The 16,962-nt window shown below is 42.5% G+C and overlaps 1 protein-coding gene across 1 annotated transcript; it reads left to right on the top strand.

Annotated features, from left to right (window-relative positions):
* Nucleotides 1-9,005: 9,005 nt before the first annotated feature.
* LOC127312985 (uncharacterized) lies at nucleotides 9,006-10,245 on the top strand. Its single transcript, XM_051343529.2, has 3 exons — nucleotides 9,006-9,615; nucleotides 9,722-9,853; nucleotides 9,963-10,245. Exons 1-3 carry the CDS (start codon nucleotides 9,142-9,144, stop codon nucleotides 10,083-10,085), a joined length of 729 nt encoding a protein of 242 aa, XP_051199489.1. The 5' UTR covers nucleotides 9,006-9,141; the 3' UTR covers nucleotides 10,086-10,245.
* The last annotated feature ends 6,717 nt before the right edge of the window (nucleotides 10,246-16,962 follow it).

The raw sequence follows: 16,962 nt of genomic DNA, 5'->3' as shown, positions 1-16,962 counted from the left end.
CCTTCACTAGTCGGTAGCGATTTGAACAATTCAAGCTGATTTTCTAGGATACTATTTTAGAGTACAAATTGATGCATGGTGGGGGATATAATTTGAAACGATTATATGTTTGTATTTCTAAGCACATTGCGTGTACCCAGTGCAAGGATTCATTCATCAAGGGGGAATGAGAAAAAAGAACACTTCTAGGTTCTCTCTCTCTCTCTTTTTTTTCTTGGCGGCATATCAGCTTCTTCAGCTAGCCTTGGGTTCCTCACTGGAGTTCCGTGAGCTAGAGTACATGACTTGTATGAGTGCGAGGAGATCAAGCACCGTCATCGGTCACGGTAGGAGTGGCTCAAGGCAGTATATCCTAACACAAAAAATTTCCAGAACCGTGCGCCTCGCAGAAAACGCAAAAATTGTTCACCCTCGCTCCCTTGGGCTGGGCCACATGGACTACCTGACCTTTGTTGAAGGATTCCGTGTGCAGGGTTGTTCGCCATTTTCTGGAAGGGAGGGATTGCCCGGAGGATTTTAACGACACCATCCTTGTGCTGATTCCAAAGGTAAATAAATCAACCAGAGTTGCCTCTCAGTTCATGCCCATTAGCCTCTCTAACGTGTTGTACAAGATTGCCTCCAAGGTGGCGGCAAATAGGCTCAAAAGGATCCTGCCAATTCTGATCTCAAGGAGCAAAGTGCTTTGGTCCCTAGCAGGCTTATTATGGATAATGTGTTGATTGCTTATGACTCTATGCATGCCATCGGGAAGAGAAAGAGAAAGAAACCTCCGTGTGTGTGCAGTAAGGTAGATATGATTAAGGCATATGATAGGGTAGAGTGACGTTTTTTTTGGAACAAATGATGAACAAGATGAGTTTTCCCCGCAGATGGATCGAAATGATTAGGATATGTGTTACATCTGCCCGGTTTTCTGATGAAGCAAGTATCATTTTTTCTTCACGAAATATGTATTGATTGCTGTATTGTTCTAATAGCAAGGTGCTAAGCTCATTTTCATTTTCAGGAACACATTGGCAGCTCAGATGTCCCTGTCCATGATTTGAATCTGGTGCTTGTAGTAGCTGACCAAGGGGTGTTTTTTTTCCTTTGAAAATGCAATGGTTGATGTTGTTTGCTATCCATCTTATCGATGTGTGTGTTATTAATATTCAAAATATTTCTATATAAATTGTATAAATTAATATATGGTTGTGATATGGCTCAATCTTGTGGTAATGGTATACTTCATGTCCTTCGGTGTGCTTAAATTTGAAAATTTTGAGTCATGACACATATGAATTCAAATCCAAATTACGGTACATACGAGTCTCAGGTTTACTTAGAGTTTTATGTAAATTCTGGTAGGGATACGACTCTAGGGAAAGTGTGGTGGCGTGGCATATCAAAAGGGGATCACATTGTTTACCTAGAGCCTAATAGCTGTTGTTGGGAAAAGAACTTTCCACCTTAGATCATGTACCCAACTTAATTTCTTTACCTAGCGTTTCTCCCCTTAGGTAAAAATCGTTTACCTAGAGCTTGCCACGTGAACCTTAAGTAAATGATTCTTTACTTAAGACTGGCCGGGAAGCTCAAGGAGGAGTTAGGCATGACCTCACGAGTGTGATGATCATTAATCAGTTGTGGTTTGCTAGAAACGACGCTAGAGAGGAGACTGAATCACTCACACGAGAAAATACTTGCAAGGGCACTTACACAGTTGATAAGTTTTAACCATTTAATATTAAAGTTGTTCTGTCTTACTTACGCAAATTATTAGTATGGGATAACATGTGTAAGTTGTCTATGGTCGAGTCATACACCTCAAAATCGTCCATAATCGTGGACATGGCTTTTCGAAAAGATTTAACCTTGCAAAGGTGCTAAAATGTGCCCACATGCACAATCAACCCAACCGAGCAAGGGAAGGATATCACGGCATGCACTCTCTTTCATCACAATAATATCTAGGAAGCCACCTAACTAAGTTAAACCCGAGACGAAGTCCGACCGAATCTCGAGACCGACCTAGCTGTTTGAATCTACGGCTAAGTTAGTTCCTAAGAGATGCACACTGGATCAGAGCCCACACTGGGAGCTGACCAGTGACCTCATTCTTTCGGATACCGCTTAACATTGCATCCCTCCTATACGCGCGCACAAGAACAAGGGGATACAAGGCACACACGGGCTTCCCCAAAAGCAACATAAGGAAATAAGCTTGCACACACGCAATGAGAATGAAACGTTACAATCTAGTTATGGCCACTGAACGGAGCTGTAGATTCTGGCAGTGATCGAGGGGAGACCCATAAACATACCCACGTGTGGTTAGAGCGCTCAGTCTCAGAATAGATAACAAGAACTCGGATGCTAAGTTTTAAGGAAACACAAGTGAGCCATCATAAAGCCAACACATATATATGACCCACTGATGTCTCCGCTTAGCAATTATTAAGAATATGAAGTAGCCATGATACCCTCCAACAAATATAACCATGTAGCATGTGTCTCGGAACCTCCAACAGATAACCCAATAAGATAACGATAACGGTAACAAGATACAAACGGTACAAAGCATGCACTACGACTCGCAAGGCAGACCCGATAAACCAAATAACAACTGTAGGAGGGTGGTGGGGGCAATATGGGCTACTTGAGGTAATAGGTGGATAGAACAAGTGAAAAGAACGCAAATCAAGGCTAGCATAAGAGAGAAGCAATATAAAATAGATAAAATACCCCTGCAGAGAAATGTTTGACTGTTAAAGATTGACGAAGAACAACCGGAGAACTTGTTGTAGCTCGCATCAACTCAAGTCCTATCCGTGAAGAAGCAAAAAGCTACAACAAACAACGATGCATAACTTACTACAACGAAAAAAAATCGGCATGATCATGATATAATATGCATGGCATGGCAACAATGATGCAATGCACTTAACCAGATTAAGCAGAATCGGAATCTCGACAAACAAGTTAGGTTCGAGTTATTTTCTACTGGCAATGTTAAATGTCGATTAGCATGGTATAACATGGCAGGGGTGCGCTACTTCAATATTAATCTCGCAACACCGCAAACTCTCGTCGCATGATTGATCCTAAAAAAAAAGCTTCTTCAGCTATTTATTTTCTATATGATACACATTAATAAGATGCATTCTCTAAAAAATACGTAAAATACGTGCCATCATGATTCATGAACACGTAAAGTAGTTTAAAAAAATCTCCGATGCCTCTGACAGCTAGATTCCCATCTATATAAATCAAACAGAATATTCCATGCTATTTATGGAACCGATGTGAATTATTAGTCCGATCTCCCGCTGACACTGATGGCCTCCGTGAACACTTGCTAATGTTGAAGAATAATAATGTTCTTGTGTTTATAATGCAACAAGTGGATTTGTGCATAATATAAGCTTGAGCTCTGCTATGTGCTATAGCATCGGATGTTTGCACGCTTTCTTGGACCAACGGCTGAGATGCACTCTCTGTCAATTGCGGGTCAGCAGTTCTAAATCTGCAGGGTGTATCAACTCCATTTAATGAGCTTCACATGCCTGGTTACTATTACAATCGCCCACTAGCTAGATTAGAGCATTACTTCACACGTACTAGAGACTAAAGAATGTTTTTTTACATCAAGATTAAAGAATGATGATGGCCTCTTCGGAGACAAGCAGAGCTGGTGAGGAGGAGCGACCTGCCTGCATAGCTTAGCCAGGGATCATTAGCAGCAGTAATTAACATCCAAAGCTACTTGAAACCCTCCCTATTCGATGATCCCTAGAAATTTTCTAGGTCCCCGAGGTTGCAAATCTGCTCTGGACATTCTTGGGTTGGTAGTGAAAAACCTATCACAACAGCTGAGCATAAACTGCACCGTTATTGTCAGAGACGAGTACATATCCGATTAGACACACTCTCATTTCTCTGAATTTGACTTTCCTTTTCTTTATACGGAGGCCCTATGTATTAGACTTTGCCGCATCAAATGTATAATACCAGTTGACCCTAGGAACGTCAGGTAACCCTCAACCTGAATCCTTACGCTAATGGCGCTGACTTTCCAAGTTGGCATACTAGTTAGGAAATGTCAACGGAATATACTATGTACAACAGGAGTGAGTTCAAAATTCATCAAAATTGCTACTCCGTATATAATTTGTGCAACTAGCCCGAATTTTGAACACAGAATTCTCCCCAAAATGGTAGAACTTCTAATTTTTTTAAATCTTTTCGTACTAAAACTTCAAATTCAGCATTATCTTTTTAGATACTAGTATATTTCACTACGTACCCATGGAAGCCACATAAATTTTGATGAAATTTCAAGTCTGAAATCCACCCACCGGTTGGACCACTAGGATGAGTTTTTGGTCATGGTTTTGGGATCTGCGATGAGTTGTCTGAGCAGCCGATGTCGCTCATCTGCATCCATGCACTTAGGGCGTGATTTGGTTCCCGCATCTCTCCAAATAGCCCCCCTAATGCAAAAACGGGTGTTGGAGTCCTGGGTGGGGTCTGCATCGTGGCTCGCACGCAGCTAAAAGAAGTTTTGGGTTGGGCTCGGCAGGAACGCTCAATTCGGCCTTTCCCAGGGTGCTAGATGCCAGCACAACAAAAGGAGGAAATAGTGAGCGGACAGGAGGCCACGGAGAGATGCCGAGAGAACCAAAATCGTCGGCTGGTTTTCGTGGAAAAGCTAGTGTCACCTCCTCTTTTTTGGTCACCTCCCAGCAGAACAGTAGTAAAACACCCTCCCGCAGATTCCATCTATTCAGGTACGAGAAGGCCGACATTGTTTGCTGCAGCAGCTATTATCCTTCGCCTCTAGCCTAGGTTCCGCGACCGACCTCTTCTTCTTCCCGGACTCTAGCTACTCTCCCTTGTGGCGGAGGCAAACCACCCTGTCCTCCCTTACGTTCTGTCCCCGCCATTAGTGGATAGCATGCACAGTATATTTAGCCAGTACTCATGCTAGATCTAATTGAATAGGCCAACCAGAAGAATCTGATCCATTGGCCAATACTCGTAGGTGTGATTTATGTCTGGATCCTCCTCCTTCTCAAAAGAGCAGTTAGGCAAGTTGCCTATCGGACAGTGACTTATGGTCATATGTTGGTGATTCATGTAAAATGAATACATGTTCTTTGTGATTTATTGTGCTATATTTCATTATATTTGCATCATATCATAAGGTATTACCTTCATTTACATTGATTTCAGGGATTTTCCAAAAGATTCCATTTACTTTGGTTCTAACTCTGTTTGGCATAAATATCTTATGTTAGTATTTTTGACTTTTGAAACTACGAGACTCCAAAAAGAGAAATGTCAGAGAGCACGCTTTGAAATTTTTGAGACGGATCCAACGAGCTAAAGTGGGCCATCATGAGGTAAATGGCATGCAAATGGGGGCCCATGGCGCGGTAGATACCACTGTCGCGCCATGGGCCCCTCTTTGGATCTCGAGAATCCCCTGCCGTCCATCTTCGCATCGATATCTTCGTCTTGACCTAAAACCATCTATAAAAAGGGTCCCGATCGTGATCTCATGATGGGCGGAGGTGGAGATTGAAAACCATGAAACATAGAGTCCGCAGTCCGCTGCCAACGGAAGATTGGAGGAGAACCTCTGCTATAACCGCGTCCAGCTGCCTCTCCTCCTTCACCAATGCCTCGGCGTCGATCTCCACCATGAGAGGGCAGTAGTCCACCCCCTTGACCCGGGTTTGTGGTAGTAACTTAACCAAATATCTCTATATTGTATGATCATTGTTCTAGCTTGTATGAGCTCCACTACATGATTATGATGCTATCTATGTAATTTGTATGGTCGATATTGTGGTATGACATGATACATGTTATGCATTTACCATTATGTTAAGACTATAGTTTTTCATACTTTGTAAGCATGGTTATAATATCTATGCATTGATTTGTTATTATACATCACGGAAGCATCGGGATACTGCTAGTTGTAATGGCTTGTCTCCCACATCATTAGGTGTTTGACAACACTAAGTGTAGGTAGACGATAGAGATGTGGTATGTGCACATAAAACAAAGGCTTTTCCATAGTGTTTAAGTGTGTTTTAACATAATTAAGTATAATGTATATAGATGAGAGGTGTAGCCAAATGGCAACAATGATACGGCTAAGTAATAGAACTGGTACCACCAACGTCCTTTGTCTAGGGGTAAAAAGGGGAGAAGTTTGACGAGGACAAGTGACAATAATTTCACGTTGTGTGACTGATGATGGCTACTAGCAATGCTAAAACTATCTTTATACGTTGGGACTCCAAGTGCAGAGTGTTGTGTCAGCAGAGTATCTTCCCCATAAGGGTGACTCGAGGGTTTATATCGAACTCTCAGGAAACTGCACAAAGAGCTGTCTCTTCTCCCTTCTTCTAGCAATCCTGCAAGTAAAATAAAAGCCTTGTGTCCCCAACTCCACCGTGTGATTGTCAAGCACTCAAGCACAAGGTTTCGCGTAAGTAAATAAACACATGTAAAAATAAAGCGAGTAAAACAAGACTAAGTAAAATAACTAAGTAAAAACTGTAAAGAGGTTGATTGTTTTTGGTGTTTTGGATGCAAATAAGAAAAGTAAATATTTTTTATTTTAGGATTAAAATAGTGCAGAAAATAGAAAATAAGATAAAAGCAATATAAAGGTGTTTCTTATAATAAAAAGTGAACTGGGGTTCATGGGTTCACTTGACCATTCTCTCTTTTAAGTTGTAGTGGACAAATAGTAATTCATCAATGCGATGTGGGGATGCAATATAATAATATGAATAAGTTACATGCACCTTTTGCTTTGCGGCACATACAAATAACACCATGACAGCAAATACCAAAGCATTGTGTCAATTGGCCGCTGTGAATGCTCAACCGCTGGCAAAAAAAAATTTACATGCACCTTTTGCTTGCGATGTACAAATTTGGAGTGGCTTGCATCGATGGCATTCAAGCCAGGGTTTGTTTGGTTGTGTTGATTGTATTTGGCTAGCGGTTGTCAGTTGTGGCCTTGTCATGAGTACTGGGGGTTGACCTAATCTTAGGCTTGCAAAGTTGTGATTCTTTTTTTTATCTATGTATCGAGGTGCAACCTTTCCATTTTGTTGGAAAAAAGTGGCCTAATGTTAGGCTTATGAAGTTGTGACTCTTGTTTCTGCCAATGCATCGAGGCACAACCTTTCCATTTTGTTGGAAAAAAGTGTCCCAATGTTAGGCTTCTGAAGTTGTGACTCTTGTTTCTGCCAATGCATTGAGGCACAACCTTTGCATTTTTTTTTTGAAAACAAAGTGGCCTAATCATAGGCTTGTAAAGTTGTGATTTTCTTTCTATCTGTGCATCAAGGTGCAACCTTTGCAGATTGCCGGGAAAAAGGTTGCCTAATCTTATGCTTGTAAAATTGTGACTCTTCTTTCTATCAATGCATCGAGGCACAACCCCGTTGCATTTGTTGAAAACAATGTGGCCTAATCTAAGGCTCTAAAGTTGTGACTCTTCTTTATATCAATGCATGGAGACACAACCTTTGCATTTTGTGGGAAAATTAAAGTGGGCTATTCTTCGGCTTGTAAAGTCGTGCCATGCATTGAGACACAACCTTTGCATTTTGTCGACAAAAAGAGAAGTATCCCATGACCCAAATTACAATGCCCTCTGCCTAATTATCTCCAACAATACACGTTGGGTGGTGATTTTCATGGCTAAGGTATGAAATCTGAGCTGCTTGGTCATGATACCAGAGGGCGGGAAAAAGCTACTAGTCGATCGGTTCCTTTTATTGAAAACCAAATGTCTGGACTAATTAACAGGAGATCTTGTTCGAATATACGCCGCATTAATGGCCACGGATGGAAGAGTAGAGTTGGCCGCTCCGCTAAGCATGTGCATTAGCTAGCAGCTTAGGCATCATATATAAAATTAAAGAGGAATAGACAGTGAGAGCAAAATGCAGATGCCAAGGTGCAAGCAACTGCCTACATATCTTAGCCAGTATCAGAGCCAGGTGATTAACACCTGTAACTTGCAGTAATCAAAGGGGTATGTAGGCATCTGCATCCTATCCCTGCAGCTTTGTAACATCATTAGGAAACTAATCCGCGGTGGAGATTCCTGGCTTGGCTGTGAAAACCCAAACACCATCGATAAAACAAGTGCACAAGTAGAGGTGAAGGCCGTGAGGTGTCTAAATGTGCACATGGATTTGGTTACCTAGTGAAATACCGTGGTTACCGGCGGGTAACCGGAATTTCCACCCACTTTGGTTTTCATAAAAAATGACAGTCTATTTGAATTTGGGCTGATTGGATAGTCCAACCTAAACTGTACTGTGATTCCTTCGCTATAATCGCGTGCCCCAACTCATTTGTCTGAAACTTTCACTCCCCCCCCCCCCTTCAAATATTATATTCAAATTTAGGCAATTTTAATTCTGAAATTTAGATTTTGTTTGAGAATGTTGTCCGGTATTTGACTGGTTACCGGAAAAATTGGTCTCCTCTGAGATTTTTTTTTCTCTTACCGGTACCCAAATCCTTATATGTGTAAGCATAATTGACTAGTGGTGTGGTGAATTGCACTACCGAAAATGTGGGAGCAGGAAAAATTTGCCAGCCTCCCTCTTCTTTTGCCTGAAGTCCTGATGAACCGGCTCATCTGTGCAGCGCATCCATGGAATGGTAGCTATTTAATACAGGAAAGGGAAGTCTTCCATGAACTCGAGCAGCCAAAGTAATAAAAATGGAAAACAGAATCAGGTGCAATTATGAAGCTGGATCGATCATATATAGAGCATCTCCTAGAACTTGATCAGGGCATTAAATGCGAGTGCATTTCTATAATCCTGTCATGCTAATGCCTCCATGGCGGCATGGCCAGCGCCTGCTTAATCGTCAGCTTTGCGCCTTTGCCGGTGGCCATGTGGGTGTCGTTGCGGAGCTGCGCTATATAAAGTGGCACACAGGGAATTACTCGCCAAAACCGAGAAGCTTACTTCAATCCTCTCCTGCCTCACATCCAGAGACACACACACTCACACGCACGTCGCTTGATAAACTACTGGTGTGGTGCAGCCTAGGTATAGCTTGCTCGCTTACTTGCTCTTGTTGTCCTTCGTCATCGCCGCCGCCATGGCTCTAGTGGGTCAGCCAGCCATGCTCTGCCACGACGACGGCGTGCCGCCCTTCATGGACGCCGGCGGCCTCTCGTTCGGCTACGGGTACGATCACCACTACCAACCTTTTCTCCTCGAGGAGGAATGCTTGCTGGGCAGCCACGCATGGGAGCTGCCAACCGGCGACCTTGGCGCCGAGCCTGGCAACGCCAGCGCGTTCGATGGGCACGACGTCGGCTGGAAGCACCACGCAACCGGCGTCTCTTCCCCTGTTTCGATGCTCTCGTTCGATGACCCGTCGGCGTCGGCGGCGTCCGCATCGCACAAGCGACCTCGTGCGCTCGCGCAGGAAAAGCAGGGAACGGACCAAGAGAGCGCTACCGATCCCAAGAAGCAGTGCGGCGGCGACAGGAAAGCGGCGATCAAGCCCAGAAAAACGTCCGCGAGCACCAGTCCTCCACCCAAAGAGCCACAGAGCGATGCTGCCAAGGTAAGCACGCTCATGGAGTTTCGTCCCAACTCATGCAGTCATGCATCGGAATGAAGCTTGCAAATTCACAGTGAACTGACGAGATTTGCTGGATAATTGTTTGCAGAACCGTCGCGAGCGGATCGGCGAGCGGCTGAGAGCGCTGCAGGAGCTGGTGCCCAACGGCAGCAAGGTGGACATGGTCACCATGCTCGACAAGGCCATCACCTACGTCAAGTTCATGCAGCTCCAGCTCACGGTACGGCCATTAAACCCCTCCGACAATATGATGAAATCACGCCCTTCCGCCTCGAATTGTTTCGTCTCGTGGCGTTGTCCTCATTCGCGAACTGAACGAATAATGCCAGGTGCTCGAGACGGACGCGTTCTGGCCTGCGCAGGGCGGAGAGGCGCCGGAGATCTCCCAGGTGAAGGCCGCGCTCGACGCCATTATGCTCTCGTCGTCACAGCAGAATCATCAATGGATCTAGCAACGAGCCGATCAAATTGCTACCGCTAGTATATTCTCTCCCAGAATTCAGAGCATTGCGTCAGTAACTTTGGACAGCACAGCTTGCTTATCCGTCATCTGTCCTTCTCTTCTTCTTTGGCCCAGTCTGTGAACCTCTAAATTTGCCATGTAATCACCATAGTAGCTACTGCTATTGCATTAAAGTATGCTGATTAAGGATTGATTTCCATTTATTACAGCTAGTCTCTGCACCAACTCGATGTAGAGTTAGTCAAGACAACGAGAAAAAACATAACCAACATATTACCAAAAAAACATAGATGTACAAAACTTCAACATCAACCACCAATGATGGCAACATGTAGGTGCTTCAATGAAGACACCTCTAGAAAGGAAACAGCAGTGACGTCACTAGATCCAAGCACCGATGCTAAATCATGGGTTTTCACCCGAAGAGAAGTCTGTCATTGCAATTGCCATGAAGGTAGTTTTTTCACTGCAACTCAAAACACAACACTTGTAGGAGAACTGCTAAATAGAGTGATTAGAAAGAAGAGTTGACCTAGTTTACAAAAAACATTAGACCCAAAAAATACACATTTTTCGACAAAGAAAGAAAAAAAAATACACATGATGTCTAACGAAACTAGATGGACTCTCCTTGGCCAACCAACAGCAAAGAATGGCAGGAGATCGGGTCACGGAGCCTCTAGACCGTGTCACAACCGGTGCACTACACATAGTTTATTAAACAGTGTGCGAAAGGCGAAAAAAAAAATGAAACCGTCTAAGAAAGGTGGCTTCAGCTTTGCTCTGCCGCGTGTGTTTACGCAGCATCTGAGACGATTATAAATGCTTGGTCGTGTGCGTTTAACTATGCTCTTACATACTCCGTAATGAATTTAACTCAATCGCCTATTATTACCAAATATCGTAAATGGTTTTACTTTTATAACTGTGCGTTTATTTGTGTTAGTAATGCCCCTATTAGTACTACCTTCATTCCCAGTTGTACCAGCAACCCATGGAATATTTCATCAAAATACAACAGAAAATTTCAATTATATTTTGTTGTACATCTGATATACACCATATGTATTCATGCATATATATATACGACTATTTGCTAGCTATACAAATATGTTTTTCTTGGTTACGTCTTTGTCTCACAGTTAGGTTTTTGTGAACATAACTGCAACAGTCGTCCCAAGATTCTGTCTTCCTGCCCAAGTTAAACCTTGTACGTAAATTTTGTGTTGAAAATTTGGAGAGGAACTTGGAGGAAATTCCCTAACTACATATATTGAATTGTGTCTATTGTGTTTACTCGAAATAAGGAAGTGAATCAGCGATATGATTGAACAAAAAAGATCAATTATAAGTTTTCGGCATAGATACTTACTCTTTCGTTAGCACGAAAGGAGCGTTCATTCGATAAGAGAGAAACTGAAGTCCCTCCTAATCATGTCGTGCTATATGAAAGAGAGACACTTGACCCTCTGATACATCACTGCAGCCATATTGTAGGACTTGACATCCTTAACACAAGAGTGGAAAACTACACAAAATATTTACCGTGAGACAAGAACACACAAAAGGTAGAATTACACAATTCTAGTTGAGATGATTAGTGAACACACAAAAGGAAGGCTGGCTGCAAGCTAGCTTACGCCTTGCTGACCAAGTTAGTTTCTAGGGGATCTGTCGTGGATCCAAAGAAGGGGCGACTGTGTAGTGGAGCGAGACCAGATAAGGTTGCCGGTCCTAATTTATATAATAAAGTTTGTAGGGTTGCACTTGTTGGTCCCAACTATCGCATGCGACTATCCATCAAAAATTATTTGTGTTGTATGTGCATTGCAAATGACTTTCTACAAAATAACCGTGTGCGATACATTTTTTTTTCACAATAGTTTATTTCTAGTGTTCGCCTAGTACATTATTTTTTATTTTCACCCATCAGAATTGTTTAGAAATCTTTACTAAATGCGCCTAGATAAAACTAAAAGTGCTATTTATAACATCTATTAGGATTGCAATAACAATCAAATAAAAATGCATCCTACTTTGCATGTCATGACCATATTATTAATCTTCTTAATATTTTACTTTTCTGCCTTCGTGGACAATATTTGCCAAATGGAGTTCCATCTTCATCTTTTCTTCTCCTTCAAGCTTCTTCAATTTTTTTTCTTTGCTTTCTTCTTCTCCTTGACATCAATGTTCAGCCCATTGGACACATAGCTTTAACTCGTTATGTAGATCCTCGCAATCATAATGGGAAAGCTAGAATATTCACAAAAATGCAATGAATCAGAAAGAGAAAAGCCAAATCCCGAACTAGAACATACCCCTAATTAAGTCTGAAAATTGTACGTCGCCAAAATCCGCGGTATCGGGAGTCGACACCATGGTGACGGTCGACAGTATCAGTTCGCTAGGATGAGGGAGATGGGGCTACGAAGTACCGGCAAGTAATGTTTGAGGCGTTTTTGAACAAGGATATAGAAAGGGGACCGGGTATTCAAGGAAGATGAACACATCTCACACGGTCTAGGTCAGACAAAAAGATGTGTGGCACGTTTTATTTTCAGCGAGTACATCACAAATCCTTTTGTCCTAACAAAACTGTGTGATATGTACAAGGATGGTGCTAACGCTGTGTACTTAAATAGCACATGATTTTTAGAAGCTTAATGCTGCGTGGCGAGCAGGTGTGACGCGACTATGCCGCTCACGTTCTCTATCCCTAATTGGAGGACCATAATACATAAATTCATCCATTTTGAATACAAAAGGCATTAGTCATAAAGTATTTTAAAGATAACTTCTTTGATAATATATATATAGGTTTAATACATCGTAGATTTATTCAATTGCTACTACATTGAGACTATCCGCATGGCTATTGTAGCCAACTAGCTTCCAACACCTCCTAGCATCTCAAAGCATGCGGAACTTTTCGTGGGTAGAGCCTTGTATATTTAGAGTTTTTGTGTCGGGGGTTTTATATAGGCAGAAGGGCGAGGTCGGTGGAGACCTGGTGGCCCTAGACCACCCCTAGGCGCGGGCCAGGGCCAGGCCGCTCCTAGGCATGGTCTGGCCACCCTGTGGCCCCCTTCGTCTCTGCTCTGGACTCCGTCTTCGCTCTGGAAAAAAATAGGAACTTTGACTTTTGTTTCGTCTAATTCCGACAATATTTCCTGTACAATTTTCCGAAATACAAAATAGCAGAAAACAGGGAACTGACACTGTGGCATCTTGCCAATAGGTTAGTCCCAAAAAATGCATAAAAGTGTCGCGAAGTGTAAGCACAACATATAGCAATTGGTGAAAAACAAGCATGGAGCATCAAAAAATATAGATACGTTTGCAACGTATCATCGTCAACATCCACTTGGGCTAAACAGTTATACCAACCAAGTTCGAGCAAAACTCAAACTTGGCAACATAAACTGTGGCTTTGTCATCATATCAGCAGGATTATCATGAGTACTTATCTGGCATACCTTCAGTTTACCTTGTGCAACAATTTTTACGAACATAATGGTACTTGACATCAATGTGTTTTGTCCTCTCATGGAACATTTGATCTTTAGTAAGGCATATGGCATATTCACTGTCACAAAACAAGTTAATGCAATAATCATCTCCACAAAGCTCAACATACAACCCTTTCAACCAAACAGACTCTTTGCAAGCTTCAACAATAGCTATATATTCTGCTTCAGTTGTAGATTGGGCAACAATAGGTTGTAACGTTGCCTTCCAACTCACAGCACATCCATCAATGTTGAACACATAACTTCCAAGGGACCTTCTCTTATCCAAGTCGGCAAAAAAATCTGAATCCACATAGCTAGCGAGTCCCTCACCGGTTTTGCCAAACTTCAAGCAAGTTTTGGATGTGCCATGAAGGTACCTGAAAATCCACTGAATAAATTTCTATTGTTCTTTACCAGGATTAGCCATGTATCGACTGACCAAACTCATAGCATATGACAAATCAGGGCAAGAACAAACCATGGCATACATCAAGGAACCAACATCACTAGAACAAAATTTCCATCAGTACTAGGACATTGCAATGCTGACAATTTGAAGTGAGGAGCAATAGGTGTACTAACAGACTTTGCATCATGCATATTAAAACGTTTAAGGACTTTCTTAATGTAATTTTGCTAACTAAGAAATAACACACTAGGCTTTCTTTCTCTCACTACAAGAAAAGATATCATGAACAACGTCAAATTTTCGTCAACTAATGGGTGTCTTTCGTCACCTATGAGGCTAAGCCGACAATATGAGTTTTGTGGTGCATATCGCGTCACCTAAGGATTTACCATGGTTTTTTTGGTGTGTCGTGTTTTGTTGGCCGTTGACTGCAGACGCCGTTATGTCCCCGGTAACGCCGTTAACCGGCTGAAAATCCGTGGTAGATGGTAGGCTAACACAAGGCCTGCCACGCCTCAAGCAGGCCGACCCAATAAGAAATTATTGGGCCAGCCCACTTATGTCCGTGGGTCAGACCTAATGTCTTGGTTTGACCGGTCAACAAGATAACTGGGCCGACCCACTTAGATGGCGGTTCGGGCCAGTTAGCTAGTAAATGGGCTGGTCCGACATTATCTCTTTGCTCGATCAATTCATTGACTATGCTGGCCCAGTAAGTAAGTGGGCCAGCCCAATAGGTAAGTGGGGCCCCTTAAAAGTAAGTTGGTCGGCTAGCTCAATAAGTAAATGGGCCCACTTAAAAGTGAGTAGGCCGGCCCAATAAGTAAGTGGGTCGGTCTAATAAGTAAGTGGGATGGCCTAATAAGTAAGCGGTGGGGCCGAAAACATTCGACCGGTGAACTTGCATGCTGGGCCGGCCCAGTTAGGATTATCAGAAGACGCGTTAAATTTCATGGGCCAGTTTAACTACGGCCTTCTAAACTAATTGTGAAAGCCAATTACAGTTAAAAGTTGATATCAATGAAATACCTAATTACAAACATTTAGCAGCCACTTAGTGTTTCACGTTGTAGCATTGTGTCTAATTTATTTAAATATCATTTTAGATAATAAAATAAAATAAATAATTTTACAAATAAAATAATAAGGAAAATTACGAGGCAATTAATGAGCCTAAATAAAAAAAATTACATATAATCATGGAGGACTCATATTAGCATCATCAATAACACGCTGATATTTGGCAATCGCCTTGATTAAATCTTGTGTACTCTTTTTCAATATATCAGCTACAGATCTTAGAGCAGCAACACCCAGTCTTTCTGCGCAAAGTACAGCCTTGAGATATTTATCGTTTGAAAGGAATGATCTAGGTTGACCTCTATGGAGGATGCATCGGAAAAAGTTCAAAACTATTTTGGGCCTCTAATCTGATGAGGATTGCTTCATTACAACTGCATTATAATAATATTGTAAAAAAAATTAAACGATGAACTATGCAAACATGTATTAAGCATTGTCGATATCAGATTGTCACAAATAGCAAAAATAAGCACAATACAATGTATGAAACATGTGCTAAGCACAGACTTAGAGCATCTCCAGTCGCGTCCCCCACCGTCCGCCAAACGGCGCCTAATTGAGCGTTTGGGGACGTGTTTTGTTCGTGCCGCGTTTGGGGGACATCGCTCCCCAGTCGCATCCCGCAAATGCCGCCCCCCAAACATTAAATAAGGGTTTTTGAAAACACAACCATTTATTAAATATAACATACAAATAAATATGTTTGCGGAGATTGTTTTCAAATTAAAATACAACAAACAATCAAACAACTTAACAAATATAATAAATAGGGCTAGATCAAGGTGCCGCGGCATTTGCTGATAATCCTTTGATCCTCCACAAATGCTCAACGAGATCATCTTGAAGTTGCTTGTGAACATTGCTGTCACAGATCTCTGCGCGCATGGCGAGTAAATCAGCAAAATCTGCAGGCAACTCACGATCAACCTCCGCAAGAGGGCCCTGACACTCATAGGGACCAACATGTGTCCTGGCATGATTCTTGCGGTCATCCTCGATGATCATGTTGTGCAAGATCACACAAGCCTGCATCACCTCCCAGATTTGGTCGTGAGACCAGCTTAGAGCAGGATACCGGACAATTGCAAATTGAGCTTGAAGCACACCAAATGCCCGCTCGACATCCTTCCTGCAAGCCTCCTGTCACGAAGCAAAGTGGGAATTCTTCTGACCTGATGAATTCGAGATTGTTTTGATAAAAGTGGCCCATTATGGATATATACCATCTGCTAGATAATATCCTTTGGTATATTCGTGGCCATTGACCTCATAGTTGCATGATGGAGCATGACCTTCCACTAATCTGCTGAACACCGGAGACTGATGTAATATGTTGATGTCATTGTGTGATCTCGCCATGCCAAAGAAAGAATGCCAAATCCACAGGTCATAATCTGCCACAGCTTCAAGCACCACAATGCAATATCCATGACGTCCTTTGTATATACCTTACCAAGCAAACGGGCATTTCTTCCATGACCAGTGCATGCAATCGATGCTTCCAAGCATTCCAGGGAAGCCTCTGGCAGCATTTTGTGCCATGATCCTTGCAGTCTCTTCCTCAGTTGGCCCTCTCAAGTAGTATTTGCCAAACTTTCCCACCACAGCTCGACAAAACTTGTACATGCACTCAATGGCAGTAGACTCACTCATGCGAAGGTAGTCGTCCTGTGTATCGGCAGGTGCTCCGTATGCAAGCATCCTCATGGCAGCGGTGCACTTCTGAATCGACGAGAACCCGACATCGCCTACATCATCGTGCTTGAGCTTGAAGTAGGGGTCGAACTCTCGAACGCCGTGGAGGATATTCATGAACATACTCTTGCTCATCTTATACCGGCGCCGAAAATTGTCGATAT

Source organism: Lolium perenne, chromosome 7 (genome assembly GCF_019359855.2).
Source record: "Lolium perenne isolate Kyuss_39 chromosome 7, Kyuss_2.0, whole genome shotgun sequence".
NCBI classification, from domain to species: Eukaryota; Viridiplantae; Streptophyta; class Magnoliopsida; order Poales; family Poaceae; genus Lolium; species Lolium perenne.
The sequence above is the reverse complement of the archived record's forward strand: the minus strand, read 5'-3'. Positions and strand labels throughout refer to the sequence as shown.

What these genes read in the sequence shown, in the direction of transcription:
- LOC127312985 (XM_051343529.2), top strand. Translation starts at nt 9,142, where the DNA reads ATGGCTCTAGTGGGTCAGCCAGCCATGCTCTGCCACGACGACGGCGTG. An exon ending in CACAGAGCGATGCTGCCAAG is followed by an intron (nt 9,616 to 9,721) that starts GTAAGCACGCTC and finishes AATTGTTTGCAG; the next exon opens with AACCGTCGCGAGCGGATCGG. An exon ending in TCATGCAGCTCCAGCTCACG is followed by an intron (nt 9,854 to 9,962) that starts GTACGGCCATTA and finishes GAATAATGCCAG; the next exon opens with GTGCTCGAGACGGACGCGTT.